Source organism: Cupressus sempervirens, chromosome 10 (assembly GCF_028749045.1).
Source record: "Cupressus sempervirens isolate cs-2001-9-10 chromosome 10, ASM2874904v1, whole genome shotgun sequence".
Classification (NCBI taxonomy): domain Eukaryota; kingdom Viridiplantae; phylum Streptophyta; class Pinopsida; order Cupressales; family Cupressaceae; genus Cupressus; species Cupressus sempervirens.
In genome coordinates, this window is record NC_143127.1 from 95834556 (window position 1) to 95855410 (window position 20855).

At 38.5% G+C, this 20855-nt stretch overlaps 1 protein-coding gene across 3 annotated transcripts in view; it reads left to right on the top strand.

The window, feature by feature from the left end:
• PMS1 (DNA mismatch repair protein) overlaps positions 1-20855 on the top strand; it is a 274373-nt gene that overhangs the window by 208034 nt on the left and 45484 nt on the right. For all 3 annotated transcript variants that reach the window (XR_016357014.1, XM_089804597.1, XM_089804596.1), the window contains exon 9: positions 7778-7843. Coding sequence is in view for 2 of the 3 variants with exons in the window: in XM_089804597.1 (XP_089660723.1) it covers positions 7778-7843 (66 nt within the window). In the remaining variant the exon portion in view is untranslated. The remainder of the gene's footprint in view (positions 1-7777; positions 7844-20855) is intronic.

Sequence of the window (20855 nt, forward strand, 5' to 3'; positions counted from 1 at the left end):
CGAAAAAAAGCTCACAATCACCGTCGATAAAACAGAAGCGAATGGGCGAGCGAGTAGTGAAAGATGAATGATGAGGTGATATGGGAGGGGGTAGAAGAAGAGGGGAGAGGTGAAAATAAATACTGAGGAGAGCATGGTCTGCCAGAGGAAGGCGCAAGATGGTGAAACTGCAAATGCAAGGGATGAAGGAGGGACAGGTAAAAACATAATCCACTACACTAGCACCACCCCCATGAGGCCAACAAGTAAAGGACTCAGATCCAGGAAAGCAGGAGAGGCCATTCAAGATCACAAGGCCAGAAGATTCACAAAGCTGCAACAAATGTCTATTTTCCACGGATAACAACCCAAGAGCATCCTCCAAAAACCTCTAAAGCCCTAAAGAACTTGGATCAATCTTGATGGAGCATATGGAATCCGAACTATGATCATAAAGTGGAGTCTATAGTACTCAGGTTCTCGCATTGGAATCCCTGAGAATAATAATGTCTCCTAGAGAACAAACAGTGATATAGTCTTGCAAAGATCGAAAAAGGGGTCTCCATCTTCGGTACCATGAATAGCATAGTGAGAAGAAGCCAGTGGAAAGTAGCAAGCCGCCAAATAGAGATCTATTTGACGGTGACACTTACGATCAATACAGACCCACATAAATTTGGCAAATGTGTCTGAGTGTACAATAGAAGTTCTACTGAAAATATCTTCCTTAATCAAACAAGCTACACAACCCAAGCCCTGCACCCCACCAGAAACACGGACCTCCTCCCTACAAATGGATAACCACTGAAAACCAGTAACACCTGGAAGAGGATGCATAGGATTCATGTGTCTCAGCTATGATAAGAATATTTGCGGATCCCACAACATCATGTAGAAGACCAGGTAATGACCGTAAGGATCCATTACCATTCTAGTAGTTAACAAGAAGGGAGCAAGTGGGGGTCTCCCGCTTGTCCGACTGCTGGTGAGATTGTCATTTGGCCTTGGAGGCATGCCTCTCAACACAACCAATGGATTTGGAGCAGAAGTATAAGGAGTGATTTGAAATAAGAATTGAGAGGGGAAAAAAACTAAGGGGATACGTAAATCTTAAATGGCATATGCACAAATTTGGAAAGTAGTAAAGACTGATTTGATGAATAAGAGATAGGTGAAGATTCTATAAGGAGTGAAAGGGGCAATAGTTGTTGTCAAACAAATGTATCTTTTCCTAACCAAAGGGTGCGACCCTTTAATAAAGGCATTAACAAATGAAGGGGGGTGGCTCTCTACACTCAAAGGAGATATTAAGGAGGAGATTATGATATGGAATTTGGTATTGAATCAAAGATCATTAAACAGTAAATGAATATTTAATACCTTTCACAAGGAAGAGATAAGAAGACAAAGTGATCATATGTATTGCAGGTAACAATCAATAAGTTGATCGTGATAGTATTATATAAGGAGGCTATTAGGGATAAATGGTAGTATTAATATCAGTTATAATCATAAGATTATATATTTATATATAAGTGTGTGTGTGTGTGGTGGGGTGGGGGGGCTAGTTTGTAATCTCTTTCTATAGCCTCATGACGGGATAGGTTGGTGTTGTGTAGGGAAAGGCAGAGTAAATCCACACAAGGTAGGTGTATTCCAAGATGGGATAGGGATGGGGTCCTAAAGCCTTGAGGGAACCTACTCATAGATTGGTGTCAAGCTCCCTACGACAAGTAACTCCACATCCTCTTTAGGGTTTGTGTTTAGTAGAGAAGTATGGAATTGGGGCTTAAGTATGTTAACTATCAAATATATTATGAATAACTGATCTGATTTAAATGCATACTAACGTATGTTAATAATTGAGAATTGACTAGTTTCTAAGTATGGAGCATCATGACTATTTTAAATTTACATTTCCAAGTGCAATTCAAATCCTAATTGGGAATTTTTGAGCGAAATAAGGTTCTAGTTGGGGACATTTCATTAGCTAAACAAGCATTGAAAGTTTGTAAGTTCTTTTTAAATTAAGTAAAACGTTAGAGCTTTAACTTTTCATTGAGTCACTGAGCTAGTTAGACTCCCTTGCCTCGGGATTTAAAGTCTTGGCAAGTTTAGGTGAGTCTTGTAGCTTTAGTGCTCCGACTTGACCCCATTGGTGGTGCAACCCCCATATCCTTTCTTTAGTTCTAAAAAACAAAGAAATGAAAATCTATTTGGGTCATATTGCATGGAATAGCAACATTTATTTTTTAATTTTTTTAGTTTACCCAACTAAATTCGTAGTAATTTAAAATTACATTTATATTTTTATTTTGCTAAGTAGAACTTCATCTCAAGTAATGCTCATAAGCTGTAACAATATTTGTGGACTTGCTTCATGCACACACACACACACAGAGTAATATTCCTGCTGTATTGTTTCCATGTATTGAGATCTGACTTCAAACAATGGCCGTACAAGTGCTTAGAATGAGGGTCGTACAGTGGGAATACTGGCTGTACGGAGTTATAGCCGTACGGTGTGGGGATAGAAGCTATACAAAAGCTACTCTTCTAGTCGTACAGTGATTACTAAGCCTTTAGATGGGACCATAAGGTTGTGAATAGGGTCTATGGAAGGTGAACGCTGTACAGTTGTGAGATTTGTATGGTAGAGTGTCAAACCAAGTGTGTACGGTGAAGGGGTGTTGTTGTTAAAGAGTGTACGGTAAGGAGTCCATACAAGGAGGTATGGAATCCGTATGGAAATGATGCCAAGCGTAGCAAATAATCAATGTATGGGGGAGAATTTAGGAATGATGCAAGTGTACGGTAGGGGAAACTGCACTTTGTGTTATGGAAATGGACGAATAGTCATTCATATAACCAAAGACTTTAGATGCGAATAAGCCAACAAAGATGAACAAATCTTCAATTAATATTTTCCACAGATGGTGATCCGATTTGCAGATCCAAGAGAAGTATTACATACACCAAAGGAATAGGGTGAGGGTTTAATCCCATCGAAACCGCACGAGCCAAATAGGGAAGGTCTTTCACTTCCAAAATGGTGAACTACAAAGAACCCTAAACAGGAGTTCGCAATACAAAGAAATAATCCAGAATGCATGCCTACAGACTACCTACAAGCCATGCTTAAATAACCGTCGGGAAACTTTTTGAGGGTGTACAAAGATAGTCGACGATGACACAAACTACGGAAACAAAATAAAAATGGGTCCGAGATACATTAAATCAATCAACCTGTTACAAAAGTTTGATTTATTATTTATTTTATAATGGGAACATTATAGTCCTCCCGTCCCAAAATTTGCTTGTACTCAAGCAAATGCAAACCTCGCTCTAAGAAACCTTCCATAATCAGCTCCTTCAGTTCCAAGTCAGGCACTAAGTAGATCTTCCCATCGAAGTAAATGATATCATCAATAACCTTGTATCTTTCATCGTGTACATAACCATCCATCAATTCACATGCAAAAGTGTTCTTAGAATACTCGGCCAATAGATGAGCCCGCCACTTATCCAAGGAATACAGTGAGGTGTTGACTATCTTGTTTTTACTTGCAGTATTTGGGGCCAAATCCTGTTTAAAAATTGCCTCCATCTTCTTGATTGTGACTTCCCTCAATCCTTTATTTGACATTCCTCTTAGCAACACCTTCTTGCCCTCCGTCTCGAATGAAAAGCCCATCCTTTTGAAACTTTGAGTGTATTGGTCAGGAGTTTACAACCACTGGATGCCCAAAATGATATCAGTATCAACCAAATCTATGACAAAGAAATCATCTACCAGGGTATAGTTTCCCATGGAAATTTGTAGCCGTGGGATCACGAGTGCAAGGTAACAAGGTTCCTCCTGCAACCTTAACCCCAAATCCTCCGTGCTCAACTGCGTGCAAACCTTTACTAGTGACCAAAAATGAATTGATGAAATTGAGTGTGGCGCCACTATCAATCATGATTGGGACTCGTTTTCCATGAAGTGTGTTGTGAACTCTGAAGATACCACCTCCGGTTGATGTAGTGAGAGTAGCAATGAAACCTCCTTTTTGTATCAGGGCATTTATTTTCTCCTGCTAGGTAATTTCTTCGTTAGTCGTTGCAAGAATTTGTTCTTCATCGCCATCGGGCATCACCTCAATGTAGTGAATCTTTCCCTTTCTGAGGTAGCGATGACTAGGACCCCATGGTTCTTTGCATGTGAAATAGAGCTCTTTCCTCTGTAGTTCTTGCCAAGAATCTTCATCAAACTGAGGTTTTTTCTGAATTGGCTCCTTGTCTTTGTCTTCTTGTGGGGATGGTGTTGGTGTAACTGCGTGAGTTTTGGAGGAAGATGTGGTCATGTCACGCATCTTCTTAATAGCTTCGTTGAGTGTACTTAGGTTGAACCCTTTGATCCAGCCTCTCAAAGGCTCTCTTAGCCCATCCATGAATAACACAATTCGACATCTTTCAGAGATGTCTGTGACTAATACTGATAGCTTTTGGAACTTAGTGACATAGTTGTCTACTGTGCCCAATTGCTTTAGCTGAGCTAGATCTTTGAAGTTTAGCTCAGGATCCTTCCCATTGAAACAATCAATGAGTCTCTCAGTAAACTCAACATAAGAGGTCACTTGGTTGTGATCGAGAGTGACCAGTCTATGATGCCACAACTCACATGTCACTCCTTCCAGATGAAATGCTACGAACTTGATTGCTTCCTCTTTGGGTATTGGATTGAGTTGGAAATAGGTATCTGCCTTTAGGACCCACGACTATGCGGTAATGACTCCAGATCCATCAAATGACAATAAGTTCACCTTTCCAATCCTTTTCCTGAGATCATCATTAAAATAACTGCGATTTCCTCCGCCAAAGTATCTCATTCTTAGATCAACAGTCTCTGTAAGGTATATATCCTTCCATATTTGCATTCCGCCAATCTTCTCGAAGTTTTTCTTACATTTCCTCAAAAGTGGCCTCTCTTCCTTTGTGTGGTGCTTCCGTCCTTGGAAGGAAGATGGGTATTGAGGGTCGAGAGTGCGAGGGTTGAAAGTTTGTCCTTCTGGAAACAGAATCATTGCTATGCCCATTTTGTTCTCTTTTTGTCTTTCCCTTGGCCAATTTTCCTAGAGTTTCCTCCATAAGCCTTTGGGTTTCATTGATTTGCATTTGATTTCTGTTCAGCTCTCTTAAAAGATTCATGAGTTTTGTCGTAGGATCCTGATGATCTGCCATTCTATCAATAGGGTTATTTCGTCTTCTCCTCCGAGTATAAACTTGCATTCACTTCCACAGGCAGGCAAGATCAAAAGCTTTGATACCACTGTAATATTCCTGCTATACTGTTTCCATGTACTAAGTTCTGACTGCAAACAATGGCCGTACAAGCGCTTAGAATGAGGGTCGTATAGTGGGAATAGTGGCCATACGGAGTTACAGCCATATGGTGTGGGGATAGAAGCCATACGGAAGCTAGTGTTCTAGTTGTACAGTGATTATTGAGCCTCCAGATGGGATTGTACAGTTGTGAATGGGGTCTATGGAAGGTGGAAGCCGTATAGTTATGAGATCTATACGGTAGAGTGTCAAACCAAGTCGTGTACGGTGAAGGGGTGTTGTTGACAAAGAGTGTACGGTAAGGAGTCCGTACAGGGAGGTATGGAATCCATACGGAAATGATGCCAATCGTAGCAAATAATCGGTGTATGGGGGAGAATTTAGGAATGATGCAAGTGTACGGTAGGGGAAACTGCACTTTGTGTTATGGAAATGGACGAACAGTCATTCGTATAACCAAAGACTTTAGATGCGAATAAGCCAACAAAGATGAACAAATCTTCAATTAATATTTGCCATAGATGGTGCTCCGATTTGCCAGATCCGAGCGAAGTATTACATACACCAACGGAATAGGGTGAGGGTTTAATCCCATCGAAACTGCACGAGCCAAATAGGGAAGGTCTTTCACTTCCGAAATGGCGAACTACAGAAAACCCTAAACAGGAGTTTGAAGTACAAAGAAATAATCTAGAATGCATGCCTATAGACTACCTACAAGCCGTGCTTAAATACCCGTCGGGAAACTTTCTGAGGGTGTACAAAGATAGCCGACGGCGACACAAACTACGGAAACAAAATAAAAATGGTTCCGAGATACATTAAATCAATCGGTCCGTTACAAAAGTTTGATTTATTATTTATTTTATAATGGGAACATTACACACACAAGCTCTACATAGTGCAAGTAATGTTTTGTTGAGGGATACCGACTCTTTCTTACCATAGTTGATGACCTCATACTTTGGTTTCTGTTTTTGATGCCGTGCATATCATAATCCATGAGGTTTGATGGCTTACACTTTCCAATAATAATGGTCCAATATTTTTATGATTTAAAAATGTTGTTTCCTTTAGCTAAAATCCATTCTTGAACTTATGTGATCAATGTTTACTTGAGAGTGTGATCAAAGTAGCTTTTCTTTTATTAGTTTATTGTGCCTTTTAAGTTTATCTATTGAAGGGTGCAGGATAAAAGTTTTAATTTCTTAAAAATCTTTTATTTCATGTTTTTTAAAATTTGCCAAGTTTGTGACATGATTGGGCACTGAGTGCAAGTCCTGGTTCAAAATGACTATGGCATACAACAACCGTCCATTATTAACTGTCAACATGGTTGGTAATCATTCTGTAGATGCTTTTCTATTTGCCCATATACAATCTTTGACATGGATGATTTTCCCTTAAAGTCACTTTTGGTAGACACTATGGAATATGCTGTACAGAAAATTGAAGAGGTGTAATATTTGGTACATAGATATTATCAACCTGATATGGTAAATATGACAGTGGTGCTGACTCCGGAGTTTTTGGTTATGGTTGTGGGATGTTACCATTCGATAAATATAGTGTATAACAGATTGTGGTACAATACAAATTATTAGTTTCTAAGTCATCTCTTTGATTTATGTGGGAGATGTTTATATGGAGCTTAATCATAGCCGGAGGTTAATTTTTCCCCACTTTTATCGATGCAGTTTCTCCTTAGATTTTTCGACAGGGTTTTGAGGGCAGCGCCCCCAAGATGGGGTCAAGGGGTAGCACCCCTATTTTTGTAGCCGACATAAGTCTTGTTAAAATGGTCTAGTGTTAGGGTTTTTTCATATGAGAATTGGGTAGATTTTTCAAGAGGTATTGAATTGCAAGAGATTGGAAATTGTAATCAGGTTGATTTTGGAATTTCTGTTTGGTGGATGTAGCCCAAGATTGGGTGAACCACGTTAAATCTCTGTCTTCTTGTTCTAAGTTTGTCAGTAACTTGTAAGTGAATACATCAAAGCATCAAGGAGCACGTTAGTGAGTTACATTGTAGAATAGTTACCATATGCCAGTATGATGTAAGGGACTTCTCAAAGCAACAAGGGGCATTATATTAAGTGTAGAATTCATAGGAATGAATTACCTGTTGTGCAGCTGTGTCTTGGAAACAGTTCTGGTGATTTATGAATATGTGTCTGTCTTTACATTCTTGCAGATGGACTTGGTATTGGTAAACCTGTTTCAAATGTTAACTACCCGTTGTTTTCTTAAGAGTTTTTCTTGATTGCTTAAAGTCATGGTAGAGTTACATGAGAGAATTTTTTAATTTCCGTTAGTAATTTATGCACTTCCCTCTTGTTGATCATTATCTCTTAAATTCTCTCTTTTTGAGCTTAATATAAGTTGTTTAATGCTTGTCTTGTCTGAGTGATGTAGAATTATAATTCTCTAACTTAAGTATTAATTTAGCAAAGATTGTTTTCTGTTGTTTCAGACCATTGGCCCTTGAGCTAACTGCTGTTGAAGAGGTCACGATTTCAACACACATGGACATTTTTAGGTATATATTTTCATTAAACAATTGTCCTCCTGAAAATATTATTTCTACTTTTTTTGATTACTCGTAAGTTGAAAAACACACTGAATTATAGAAACATATAGAATGAGTTATCAGATGTATGTCAATGTATTCATTGGATGGTTTCTTTAAATTATGTTTGAATTTAAATATATAACCATGACAGCAGATTTTTTCGTTCATCTGATCTTCATTAAATTCACTCGACCTTGATTTCCATGAAGTCATGGGTTATATATTCACGCGTTTATATTCAGATGGTTTTCTATATTAAATCTCCCAGTACCCCCTCTTACATAGAGACACTCAACTTTGTATATCCAATTTGATGCAAATAATTACCAATATACCGCGTTTTGCTAGTTTAATTGAGTACTGCAATATTTTTACAAAGCATTTTCCATTCATAGATTTCTGACATATGTATGGAAAGTTGCTGACATCAATGATTCTATGTTAAGACCTATTATAAACGCATCTACCTTGGGTGGATATGTCCAGTATTGCTTTTAAACCTGTTGTAAAGAATTACTATGATAATATGAAAAACTCAAGATATTGTGTAAGAAGGTACTGATCCAAGTTGGCTGGAAGGTTGGTTTGGGGGCATTTAATTTGTTGGTGGGTTAAAGGGAAAGTAGTTTCTAGGTTTGGGATTGTATGGGTTTGAGTGCTCATTGAAGTCTTAGAATCAAGCCACACCGTCACATTCTTGACCTTGTCCTCTGTGTCTCCCTTAGAATGCTTCTTCCTCTAGCATCTAGGCACACACACACATGCACATAGGAATACACACTCACATGAGTTGAACATGCATATGCATGTACGCATGGACATGTATTAGAGCACACAATCTCACACAGACAAAGGATAAGTGAGCATGTGGGTGGAAAGGATGCACTTGTTGAAGGGTTGTTTCAGAACCCTTCAAACACTCATCATACAATTGCATGTCTATCTTGCTAGGGTGTGTGCCACCAAATAAGTGATTCCATTTTAGATCATTGGATGATCAAGTATAAGAGTAGGCATTGTTGCAAGCATGAATACTGATGATATTCCTATGGGGGAGTATTGTAGATATGTTACTATGGTGATATGTTACATTCATGACTAAGTTTGTCATTGATGTCAACATAGCAATTTTTTGTAGTATCTGATAGAAGAACAGCGGAAAGATCAAGTTGGTGAAGACAACTAGTTGAGCATTCTAACTATCCGAGGTTATGGGAGATACTTCTGAGTATTTGGTATATGTAGTTAATTTCAGAAGAAGAAATGATAAGTTTGGAAGAAGTTATGTAAGTTTTGGTGATGTCTGTTTTGAGATAGTATTTACAGAGGCATGTTCTGGTAAACTTGTTATATCTCTTAGCAGAGTTGATATTCTGATCGAGGTTGAGGATATGAAGAAGACATATTGACGATGATGTGGCTAAGTTCGTTCATCATGATATTGCGTATACAGAAAGATATTCAAGTTGCAAGGCAGAAGATTAATGTTATTGTTAAGTGTAACATGTTCTTAATGTGGTCTTATAATGATTAATTGAGGTCTAACAGTTGACTCAGGGAAATGTTTTGTGAACTCGATATAAAGGAAGGACATTTTCCTTTATCATATGACATATGAATGACATGGTTGATGATTGATGATAAGTAGCAGTAAGAGTGGAATGCGAAGTTGAGCAGAGCAGTGCGGAAGTGAAGGAAACTACATTGCCGAGGTTTTGCTAAGTGATCCGAGGTTTGATATTTGGATCCGAGGTTTGTGACCTAGTCTACAAGGTCTGATAGTGATTGGTTCGGTTGGTAGAACAAAGGAAAGACGAAAATAACAGTAAACTGCATGTTTGAGCAGTGAGCTCTTCTTGTAGTTGAAATTGCATGTTTGGCAGTGGGCTCATCTTGCATACATTGTACTACAGCTCCTAACACGGATTCAAAGTCTCCTAATAGAGACTCTACGTACTAAATGTTGTAATAAACTCCTAACAGGGTCCATCCTCTAACAAGGAATATTTATATTAGTACATCATCTTGTGGGCATCATTTCCACCGGGGTTTTCCCTAGTCAACATATCTGGTGTAACTGTCTATGTGCATCCTATTATGGTTGCTGTTTACTTTGGTTGAATGGTTAAGTTTGTTTAAAGAAGATAAATGTTTTAATTGTCAGATAACTGATTCACCCCCCCCAGTTATCTTGGTGGACAGTTGTTTCTAATAAATGGTATCAGAGCATCAGGTGCTTGAAGATAAAGGTTAACAACTTTGGGAGATCCATGGACAACATGTTTAGGAAAATAGTCCGAAGTTCGATAGAACAAATTATGACAGCTGAAAGAAAAAAATGAAGACACATTTGTTGTGTATGGGTCTAGGATATTGGATCTTGAGAAAATCAGCGAAGACAATCATTCCTGAAAAGGATTTGGAAACTTTTACCTAGGCAAAAAGAGATCTTTTTATGTACGACATGAGAGCTAGAGAAGCACTATTGACTGCACTTGCTGAAATTGAGTACAATTAGGTAAAATCACTTGCTACTTCACATTTGAATTGTAAAGCTTTGGAAACTAATTTTGAAGGTGATGCACATTCTAAGAAGTTGAGGCTACAAAGTTGGATTTGTGCATTTCAAGATGCTAAAATGATGAAAGATGAATCTATAAGAACATATATAGGCAGGATATCAGAAATTAGTGCAGCTATCAAATCTTAAGGAGGAATCAAAGAAGATGATGAGGTTATATGGAAGATATTGAAGACTCTAACACCACCATTTAAGTCAGCAGTTCAGATGATACAATTGTTGATATCTTGTACCAAAGATTGTGGAGGAGTCATTGCTTGGAAGACTTGAAGTAGTTGAGAATCAGCTTAGACAGATCGGAGAATTGACCAGAATAGAGATAGCTTTCAGTGCATTGAATGATCAACCTAGTCTATCAAGGAGCACAAGTGCTAGAGGAGATTTTGCTAGCAGCAACAGATCTGAGGAGGACAGAAAGATTGAGAGAGTAGCCTTTCTGGTAAAAAGGAAAAAAGGAGGTAAGAAAATCTTTAAATGTTGGACTTGTGATGAATATGGTCATTATGCATCTAAGTGTCCTAAAAGAGAGAAAAGGTATAAAAGAAATTACAGACCTAGAAAAGACAGAGAGTTTGTATGCAAATGAAGATAGTGATTCTAATGAACAAGCAGTAAATGCTAGTGATGATGAAATTGGATTTGTAGCAATTAAAGAAGAAAGTCTAGAGAAAGTAGCTTTGTTGTCACGGGTTGAGAAGAAATCTGATTGGATAATTGACAGTGGTTGTTCACATCATATGACTGGTGATTTGAACAAGTTTGTTAGCTTCAAAAGTCAGGATGGAGGCATTGTCAGAGTTGGAAACAATGTAGCATGCCAAGTTAAAGGTATTGGATCTATAACTCTTGATGGTAAGACTTACATTGAGGATGTATATTTTGTTGATGGTTTAAAACACTATCTTTTGAGTGTTGGACAACTAGTGGACAAAGGTTATTAGTTGCAGTTCACAGAGAATATATGCATGATCAAAGACAAAGATTGAAAGGTAATTGGAATAGGAACCAGATCTAGAGGTAATGTATTTTAGTTGAATTCTATTGAAATGACATAGATGACAATTGGTTATGGCATAAGAGATTTTGTCATATAAACTTTGACAATATTGTGAAGACTAGTAGTATGTTTGTAGTTAGATATTTGCCAAAGATTGTAAAGCCTACTAACACAATTTGCATGGAGTGTGTTTTGGCAAAGCATAACAAAACTTCTTTTCCCAGCAAGAAGTTTACTACTACAACGAAGTTGGAGATTTTACACACAAATCTCAACGGTCCTACAAAGACTAAAGGATTCTATGGTGAAAGGTATTTTATGATTCTAGTTGATGACTTTTCTAGAATGATATGGGTTGCATTTCTTAAAGAGAAATCTGAGGCATTTGATAAGTTTAAGATATTCAAGAATAGAGCGAAGAATGAATTTGGTATGAAGATTAAATGTTGAGATCAGATAGAGGAGGAGAATTTACTTCAAATGAGTTTAACATGTTTTTTGAAGAAAATGGAATCAAAAGACAGTTATCAGCTCCGAGAACCCCTGAACAGAATGCCATTGCAGAGAGAAGGAATAGGTCAGTTATAGAAGCTGCAAGAACTATGTTCGTTGAGAATGAGGTATCCAAGACATTTTGGAGAGAAGCTGTAAATACAACAGTCTACACTATGAACAGAGTGCAAGTCAGGAAAGAGACAAACAAGACCCTTTATGAACTATGGTTTGGTCACTCATCTACAGTCAAGTATTTCAGTGTTTTTGGGAGTAAGTGTTATATCAAAAGAGATGATGATATTGGTAAGTTTGATGCTAGAAGTGATGAAGGTATGTTTCTTGGTTATTCATTGAAAAACAAGGTTTATAGATGTTATAATCAGAAAACTAAGACTATTATGGAAAGTGCAAATGTGAGAATTGATGAGAAATTCAGGATACAAGAGAGAATAGTTGATTATAATTCAAATGATGATGTTGTTACTAAGCCAAAGAATGATGAAGTATTTCTTGAGACAAACAATGATTTGCAAAATGAAGGAGAGCCAAGGCAGCAACAAAGCTTAGAACCTTCAGTAGAGTCAAGAGTTGAGATAACAACTCCTACTTCAGGAAAGAATATGATAAAGAATCACCCATTCGAGTAGATCATCGAAAGCAAAGACAAAGGTGTGATGTCAAGAAGCAGAGTTAATTGAGAACTATGCTTGATATCTCAAGTTGATCATAAGAATGCAGATGAAGCATGTTAAGATGATTATTGGAAACGAGCTATGAAAGAGGAATTGGATTACATAGTAAAGAATGAGACATGGGAATTGGTTCCCAAACGAGCATACAAGAATGTGATAGGAACTGAATGGGTATTCAGAAACAAGATAAATGAACAAGTGAAGTTGTAAGGAACAAAGCAAGATTGGTATGTAAAGGTTACTCACAGCAAGAAGGAATAGATTATGAGAAGACTTATGCTTCAGTGGTTAGAATAGAAATAGTAAGATTATTCTTAGCCTATGTAGCACAAAATAAATTCAAAGTGTATCAGATGGATGTCAAGTCAGCATTTCCTAAATGAAGAACTTGAAGAAGAAGTGTATATTGAGTAGCTTGAAGCTAAAGGTTGTCCTTTGACAGATGACAAGGACATAGTATGTAGATTGAGGAAAGCATTGTATGGCTTGAAACAAGCACCCAAAACCTGGTATGCAAGGTTGGAGAAGCATTTGACAAAGCTTGAATACATCAGAGGTATGGCTGATAGTAATCTCTATTGGAAAGAAATTGATGATGGTTTGATGATTTTGGTAATATTTGTTGATGATATCATATTTGGACGAAATGATGAAGTGAGAAGTTTGCTGAGGAGATGAAGAAAAATTTGAAATGAATATGATAGGAGAGATGAAATATTTTCTAGGATTGTAGATTGTACAGAACAAAGAAGGAATCTTTATTTCTTAGGCTAAGTACTTGAGGGATTTACTAAAAAGGATTTACATTCATGACTAAGTTTGTCACTGATGTAAACATAACAGTTTTTTTTGGTATTTGATAGAAGAATAGCGGAAAGATCAAGTTGGTATAGACGACTAGTTGAGCATTTTAACTATCCGAGGTTATGAGAGATACTTTTGAGTATGTGGTATATGCAGTTAACGTCGGAAGAAGAAATGATAAGTCTAGAAGAAGTTATGTAAGTTTTGGTGATGTCTATTCTGAGATAGAGTTTACAGAGGCATGTTCTGGTAAACTTGTTATATCTCTTAGCAGAGTTGATATTCTAATCGAGGTTGAGGATATGAAGAAGACATATTGATGATGATGTGGCTAAGTTCGCTCGTCATGATATTGCGTGCACAGAAAGATATTCAAGTTGCAAGGTGGAAGATTTAATGTTATCGCTAAATGTAACGTGTTCTTAATGTGGTCCTATAGTGATTAATTGAGGTCTAACAATCGACTTAGGGAATTTTTTGTGAACTTAGTATAAAGGACATTTTCCTTTATCATATGACATATGGATGACATGCTTGATGATTGATGATAAGTAGCAGTGAGAGCAGAATGTGAAGTTGAGCAGAGTAGTGCGGAAGTGAAGGAAACTTCATTGCTGAGGTTTTGCTGAGTGATCCAAGGTTCATGACTTGGTCTACAATGTCTGACAGTGATTGGTTCGGTTGATAGAACAAAGGAAAGAAAAAAATAACAGTAAACTGCATGTTTGAGCAGTGAGCTCTTCTTGTAGTTGAAATTGCATGTTTGGGCAGTGGGCTCATCTTGCATACATTGTACTACAACTCCTAACAGGGTTGGAATCTCCTAATAGGGATTGAATGTCTCCTAACAGGGACTCTATGTACTAAATGTTGTAATAGACTCTTAACAGGATCCATCCTCTAACAAGGAATATTTATATTAGTACATCATCTTGTGGGCATCATTCTCACCAAGGTTTTCCCTCTGATCAAGGGTTTCCCTAGTCAACATATCTAGTGTAATTGTCTATGTGCATCTTGTTATGGTTGCTGTTTACTTTGGTTGAATGGTTAAGTTTGTTTAAAGAAGATAAATGTTTTAATTGTCGGATAATTGATTCACCCCCCCCGCCAGTTATCTTGGTGGACTATTGTCTCTAATAGGCATGCGTTCACATGTAGAGAAAATTGATTGAGAAGTGGATACATGTGGCTAAGGGCCATTTGATGTGAGTTTTATGCCACTACAACATGCAAAATCAAATTTTTTGTATTTTGAGATGAAACACCACATTCTCCAACTCTCATATATTAAACAATGTATATCGATTGTGTGATCAAATTAGACAACCACAAGTTTTTTTCTTATTGTGGATTTTCACTCAGTTGTAATGATGTGATATGTTGGGTATCACGTAGGGACTTAAGCTATTCATAAGTGGATATCAACTACTTCAGCTGTTTCCAACCAAACAAGTTGCAAAGGAAAGGGTTTAGAAAACTATTCTACTCGTAGAATGGAAGAAACTGCGAATGTCGTTTTGACTTTACTAGACTTAGTTTAACCATCAATATCAACCAAGCTAGTGAAATCTCCTAAGATGTAAGACTTTTAAATTATCACCATCCATTGATGCATATCAATGTGGAAGCAATACTCAAAGTAGAACTTATTTTTATGCCATTCAACCATGGAAGGCATACTAACCATCAACAAGCAACTAGTGGTTTAGTCAATGAGTTCACCAAAGTTGCATCGAAACTATATTCCCTTTAGTTAAACACTACTCCTAAACAACATAAAATAAAGTCCTACTATGAGGAAATGTAGAAACCATGTACTCCAAATGTCACAAATAAAACCCATGAAAACCAACAATGAAGGAGGAACAATTCTGGTAGTATTATTGCAACAATTCTCCAAGTTTCTACCTTAGTTAATCTAATCTAATTCTAATCTCATAATCTCACGAGTTACAAATGAGGAGGCCTTGGCCTTTTATAGTACTTCCATTACAATGAGCGACCAAGATCAATCCGAGATTAAGGGCCAAGATTAATCCACCAAAGCCCCAATCTACCTAACAGCTACAAGCATCAAATTCTTGCCCAATTACAAAAATGAACCACCTAGTGGGCGAATAATAAAAACTATGTTTCTTTAAAGGGCCAATAGGAAAATTGGTTAGGTAGAAGCTTATAGGAGGCACAAATTAGTGAGCGAATAATAAAATACCACATTGGCTTACAACACATCTTCCTTTTGAAGATAGTTTTCTTTGTCATTTCTTTTTGACAAATCCAATGAAAATATGGATTTTGGAAATAATATTGTTGAGCTCACTTGACATGATTTGACTAGTTGAAGAAACGTGTGCTGCCTCAACATTCTTATTTTACAAGTTTTATAAATACCTTTGGATGATGAAAAAATATCTCAACATTAGCAAACATTTAATTGTGATGGCTCCTATTCTCTAATTGTTTTGTCTTCATGATGTCTTCTTTACTCTTGGAAATATTCGCATTGCAGCCCTCACTAGTGTGACCACATCCATCAAGTCTCTCTTTGTCTTCTCTAGCTCTTTGATAGTGGCTCCCAATTAGTCCTCTACTTCTGCAAGTTGAAACTCCTTCCCTGATTGCAACCTTTGCTCATGGAACAATTATTACTTCTGCAAGTTGAGTCTCTTTTTCTAATTGCAACCTTTTCCCAGCCTTTGTCAATGGCTCTTGTCACTCTTTCCTCCTAGAGGGAGATGGTCCTCTACTTAGTGCTCCCCACTTCTACCTCTACAACCTCCACCTATGGCACTAATGGCGCCTCCTGTCTCTCCCCATCAGTGTGTTGCCTCATCAACAGAGTAGGTGGGAGGTAGGATATCATCAACCCCCATTTGGAATTTCACCAATGTTTACTACGTACGGTAAACTGGTTTAATACATGCTACAAAACTGATAAGAAAGTATAACACATAAGCAATTGCAAATGTTTCAAGAATCCACAATGTATATTCCATTAATGCCTTTCAAGTACATCGCATGACAATACAAGACAAGATCACAACCAAGATTAGATGCCTTCCTCATTTGTGACAAAGCGTACGTATACCACCCAAAGTGTTGCGACTCAAGTGTCCTATCATAACTAATTGGCTTCGGTTACTAACAAATTCCTAACATGTTTACTATTCGTGAGAAATAATACACCTTTACAGACAACATCATCCCCCCCAAAAAGAAAGTTGTTTCCTGATGATGTACAACAAAATGGAGAATACTTTTGATTATATACATATCACAGAAGAAAAACTAAGAGGAAGGGGGTTGAGGAACCATCCCTGATGGTGTTGACTGGGATGATGCTGGAGGATTCAATGGCGTTCGTAACTCGTACACTTACTGGGTCCTCACCTTCAAATCTCATTCAACTTGCATCTGTATCTCCAACGTTGTCTTTAGCATTACAACAATATTTCCTAGCTCAGTCTCCTTCGCCTTAGACTCCTTTTCTTGAGCCAACTCGGTTTCTAGTAGGCACTTCTTAGCATAGTTACACCACCCTGGGGGACGGGGGGACGGCGAAACGAGGGGACAAGTTTCCGGGACGAGGGGACAGAGGGGCCTTAATTTGGGGACGGCGGGGGGACAGTGGGGGGATGGCGGTAGGGGACAAGAGCGGTGTATATATCTATGCATATGGTATTTAAAAATGTTAGTTATGAAAATATGTGTTGCAATATAGGATGTAAAGATGTAAAAGAGTGAATACTTGAAACATTGCATTGAATTGGAACATCGAACATTAAACATAAATAGTCGAATTTGCAAATAGTGAATAGCAGGATGTCCCCCATCCTCGGTGGAGGTGGTGGAATCTAGTGGCACCGCTGGGGACGGGGAGATGGAGTCCCCAAGTCTCCGGTGCGTTGAAGTCTCCGAGACGTCGGGCAAAAAGGGGGGGGACGTGTCCCCGTGTTACTATGCTTCTTAGTTGCCTCAAACTGAGCCATGAACTCCGCTCTCTATCTCCCAGGCTGATTGCTAGCTAGCCAAGTCTCCCTTCATTGCTACAAGTTGGGTAGCTGTCTACTCTCGAGCTTGCTCTGCTGCTACTCGAGACTGCTCTGCTGCTACCCGATTTGCATCACTCTGTCTCTGAGCATAGTAGGTGTCTCTATACACTTGCACTATCTCACGAGTAGGGATCTCTACTCAACTTTCCACTATTGACTCCCCAACAACCCAATCTTGCAATATATCCAGAGTCTTTGTATCAGGCCATCCTCGTGTGTCAAAGTAGGTGGTAGATGCAATGGGACACCCTACTCTCATGAATGATTCTACATGCTCTAACTCCCAAACCACATCCTCTAAAGCTTGAGCCTATGTAGAGATCACCACGTGGCAGTCTCGAGCTAGCATATCTCCCAGTTATGCCTCCACCTCTTAGCAACCTCGAGTCACCATATCTACTAGGTATGCCTCTACATTTTTGCTAAATATGTTTTCGGATGGCTTCGTGGCCCTACTCCTGTGTACTAAGTGTTGTTTGTATGTCCTCTACTACTACTTGAGAAGTCTCTACTACAGGTGACCCCTCATCCATCTCCACTAGATGACATTCTCCTTCCTCAGGTGCAAGTGTGGCGGCTACTGTAGACTCTCCTCCTATGCTATCCAACTCCACAACCTCAGAAGGAGGTGCGTCTCTCGTAGGGAAAGTATAGTAGATTCACATGTGATTGGTGTGATGTTGAATCGTTGGGCCAAATAGGCACTGACACCCTTCAACAAACATGCTTGGACGAGCACCCTTCCAACTACAAAACCCACAATAAATGGGTTAGCTAATGGTGGGGTATGCATTGTCACCACAGCATCAAACCCAACAACCTCCAATCCAATCTGTGGCTCCTCATGTATCTCGCTTGTATCTCTAGTGTTTGATCAAGTATCTCCATCACCTCCTCCGACATAGCTCTAGGTAATTTGTGGGACTTTACTACTCCCTCTCTCTCTGGAATCACTACTATTGCCTCAGGAACAACCATAGGAGCTCTCTTTGGCACCACCACTGTTGAAGACATGTCTATCGGTGTCTTGACCTATCCGAAAGCAAGGATAGGTGTTGTGCTAATGGTCAAATGTCCTGTGGTAGGTAGGAGGGGCCCTGCAAACATTACAAGTGTCGAAGTGACTACCTCTAGTCATCCTTCTCGACCAACTAAGTGCTATCTCCCTCGTTTATCTCACCATTGCTCCTAGAGGTATCCAATCAACCACTATTCGTCTCTTCATGCTTAGATCTTTGAACCGACCTCTTGCCTTTTCCATTTTTGCCCTATGACAACCTTCTGTCTTGCAGGTGTATCCAAGTGACATCAATACATGATTAGGGGTTCTTTGGAGCCAAGTGTCTTGATTTAACCCCAAGTATGTCTACTGGAATTTGTCTGATCGTAGCATCCATAAATAATCCAATAGCATAATGCAACATAGAGAAATTGTTGTACTGTAATGTCATGAATTCGTACATCCACTCAGATTGTAACCCTACTCAATCAAAAACTTGTCATTTATCAATCCATTCATGAGTGCAATCTAGGGAAAGGCAATGTCAAAGGCACGATTCAACCCTGCAAGCCTACTTTATACTACATCCATGAAGCATGCCAATGTCCCTCTCGAATAAAAGATTTCTTCACACCCTTTTAAAGCCTTTCCCGAGAGAATCTATTTCCACCTAGGTGAGATCTCTACATATCATTTACATATAGAAATCCTTCACTTCTTGCTTCATTTTCTTGGCCTTCAAGTCAATCTTTTGTCCATTCCTAGGTATACCAAATACTCTTGTGAACTCGACCAAAGTGAATGAAATCACCAAAGCATGACCAAGGTAGAAAACGGTACTAGTTTTGGAGTGCTTGTCAAAAGTCCCAATCATAGCGTGCAGGGGACACTCAAATTCTTTGAGTCAAAAAATAGGCTTCTGGATTGCCCACTGCACTTTTGCCTTTCTTTGACTATCTTTCACATGATCATTCTTAGGTGTTTCTTGCCACCATTTTCAATAGTCCAACTCATTCATACTCTCGAAGGTACAATCTGAGGTGTGATGTAATCCCTAAATAAAATTGTAGGCGTTGTTTGTACCTTCGATCTTACTTTCTTCTTCCCAGAATCAATGTGACTTGCAACTCGCACTCCAGAAGGTAAGACGTGCAGTTTTAGTCATACTGCTACTTGAACCAGAAGTAGAACTAGAACCACTTGGCTACAACTTGGTTTTCCAACTTCGTTTCCCTGTTGAATCCATAATGATTTCTTGCCTTAAAGAGCAAAGCAGTTAGGGCTTTTTGCTTTCTTTCCTTTGTGCGACTTTTGTCTCCCTTGGTGTTATTCTCCTTTGTCTGCCTTGGTGTTTTTCTCCTAACGCCTAACGCTTCAGCTTCCTTGGACAGCGTTAGTTTCCTCCTTGTCTATGCACCTCTCTTTTGTATTGTTTCTCTTCCAAGCCGTACAACTTCCAACCCTTCTAGAACTATGGCTCACAATGTTTTGTGCCAGAATTAGAAGCTTGTGTTTTGTTGATGTAAGTTTAGTACCACTACATAACATATAGTGATTGAATACTTGACATGGAATATCAAGCACTCAATCCCTCTCTTGAAAAGTAAATCCTCATGAAGATCATGAGAAAAAACTCCAATGTTCCTTACACATGTGGATACTAACTTAGTTATATTAATGTGATTTGTTGGTTAATCATGTAGGTGGCCTTACATTGTTCATTCGAGGATAACTTGGACTTTTGGTGTGATGGTGATGAATCTAGCTTTGTAAAGTATATGAGCGCCAAATAATGTTGATGGTAATGATGGAGGGTGCATGTTCAAATGACTTATGCCTTCCTAACTTTCTTCTTCAAAACTTGAACTACTAAACTGCATACTGCTCTACTCCTACTCCTACGAATGAAAAGATTAGCAAATGGACGGGGATCGAATCTGATGAAAGCTTAGCAGCGGCTCTACCTCCATCGATGCAATGATTCAAGGGAAAAAGACTAGATTACCACGCAAGGCTTCCTGACCAGCCGCTAGGATGCTAGTGGCCTAGTTTATAGATCCCTATCAAACATCCTCTAATATCCCCATGCAACTATCCATCTACTCTTACTCTTAACAACTTTCTTGAAATGAAATCTACTTTAACAACTTCAATGAAATTTAACTCTAACTATTGGAAGTAGAAACCATGCAATAACACCGAGTTTTCTTAATCACCATGCAAGTCACAACAATGATAAAGAAGCAATTTTGGTATTATCTTAAGCAACAATTTTCTTCAACCCTTTACAAATGAGAGCAAATGGCCTTATATAGGGGCCAAAATTACAACCAACGGTAGAGATTAAGAGGCAAA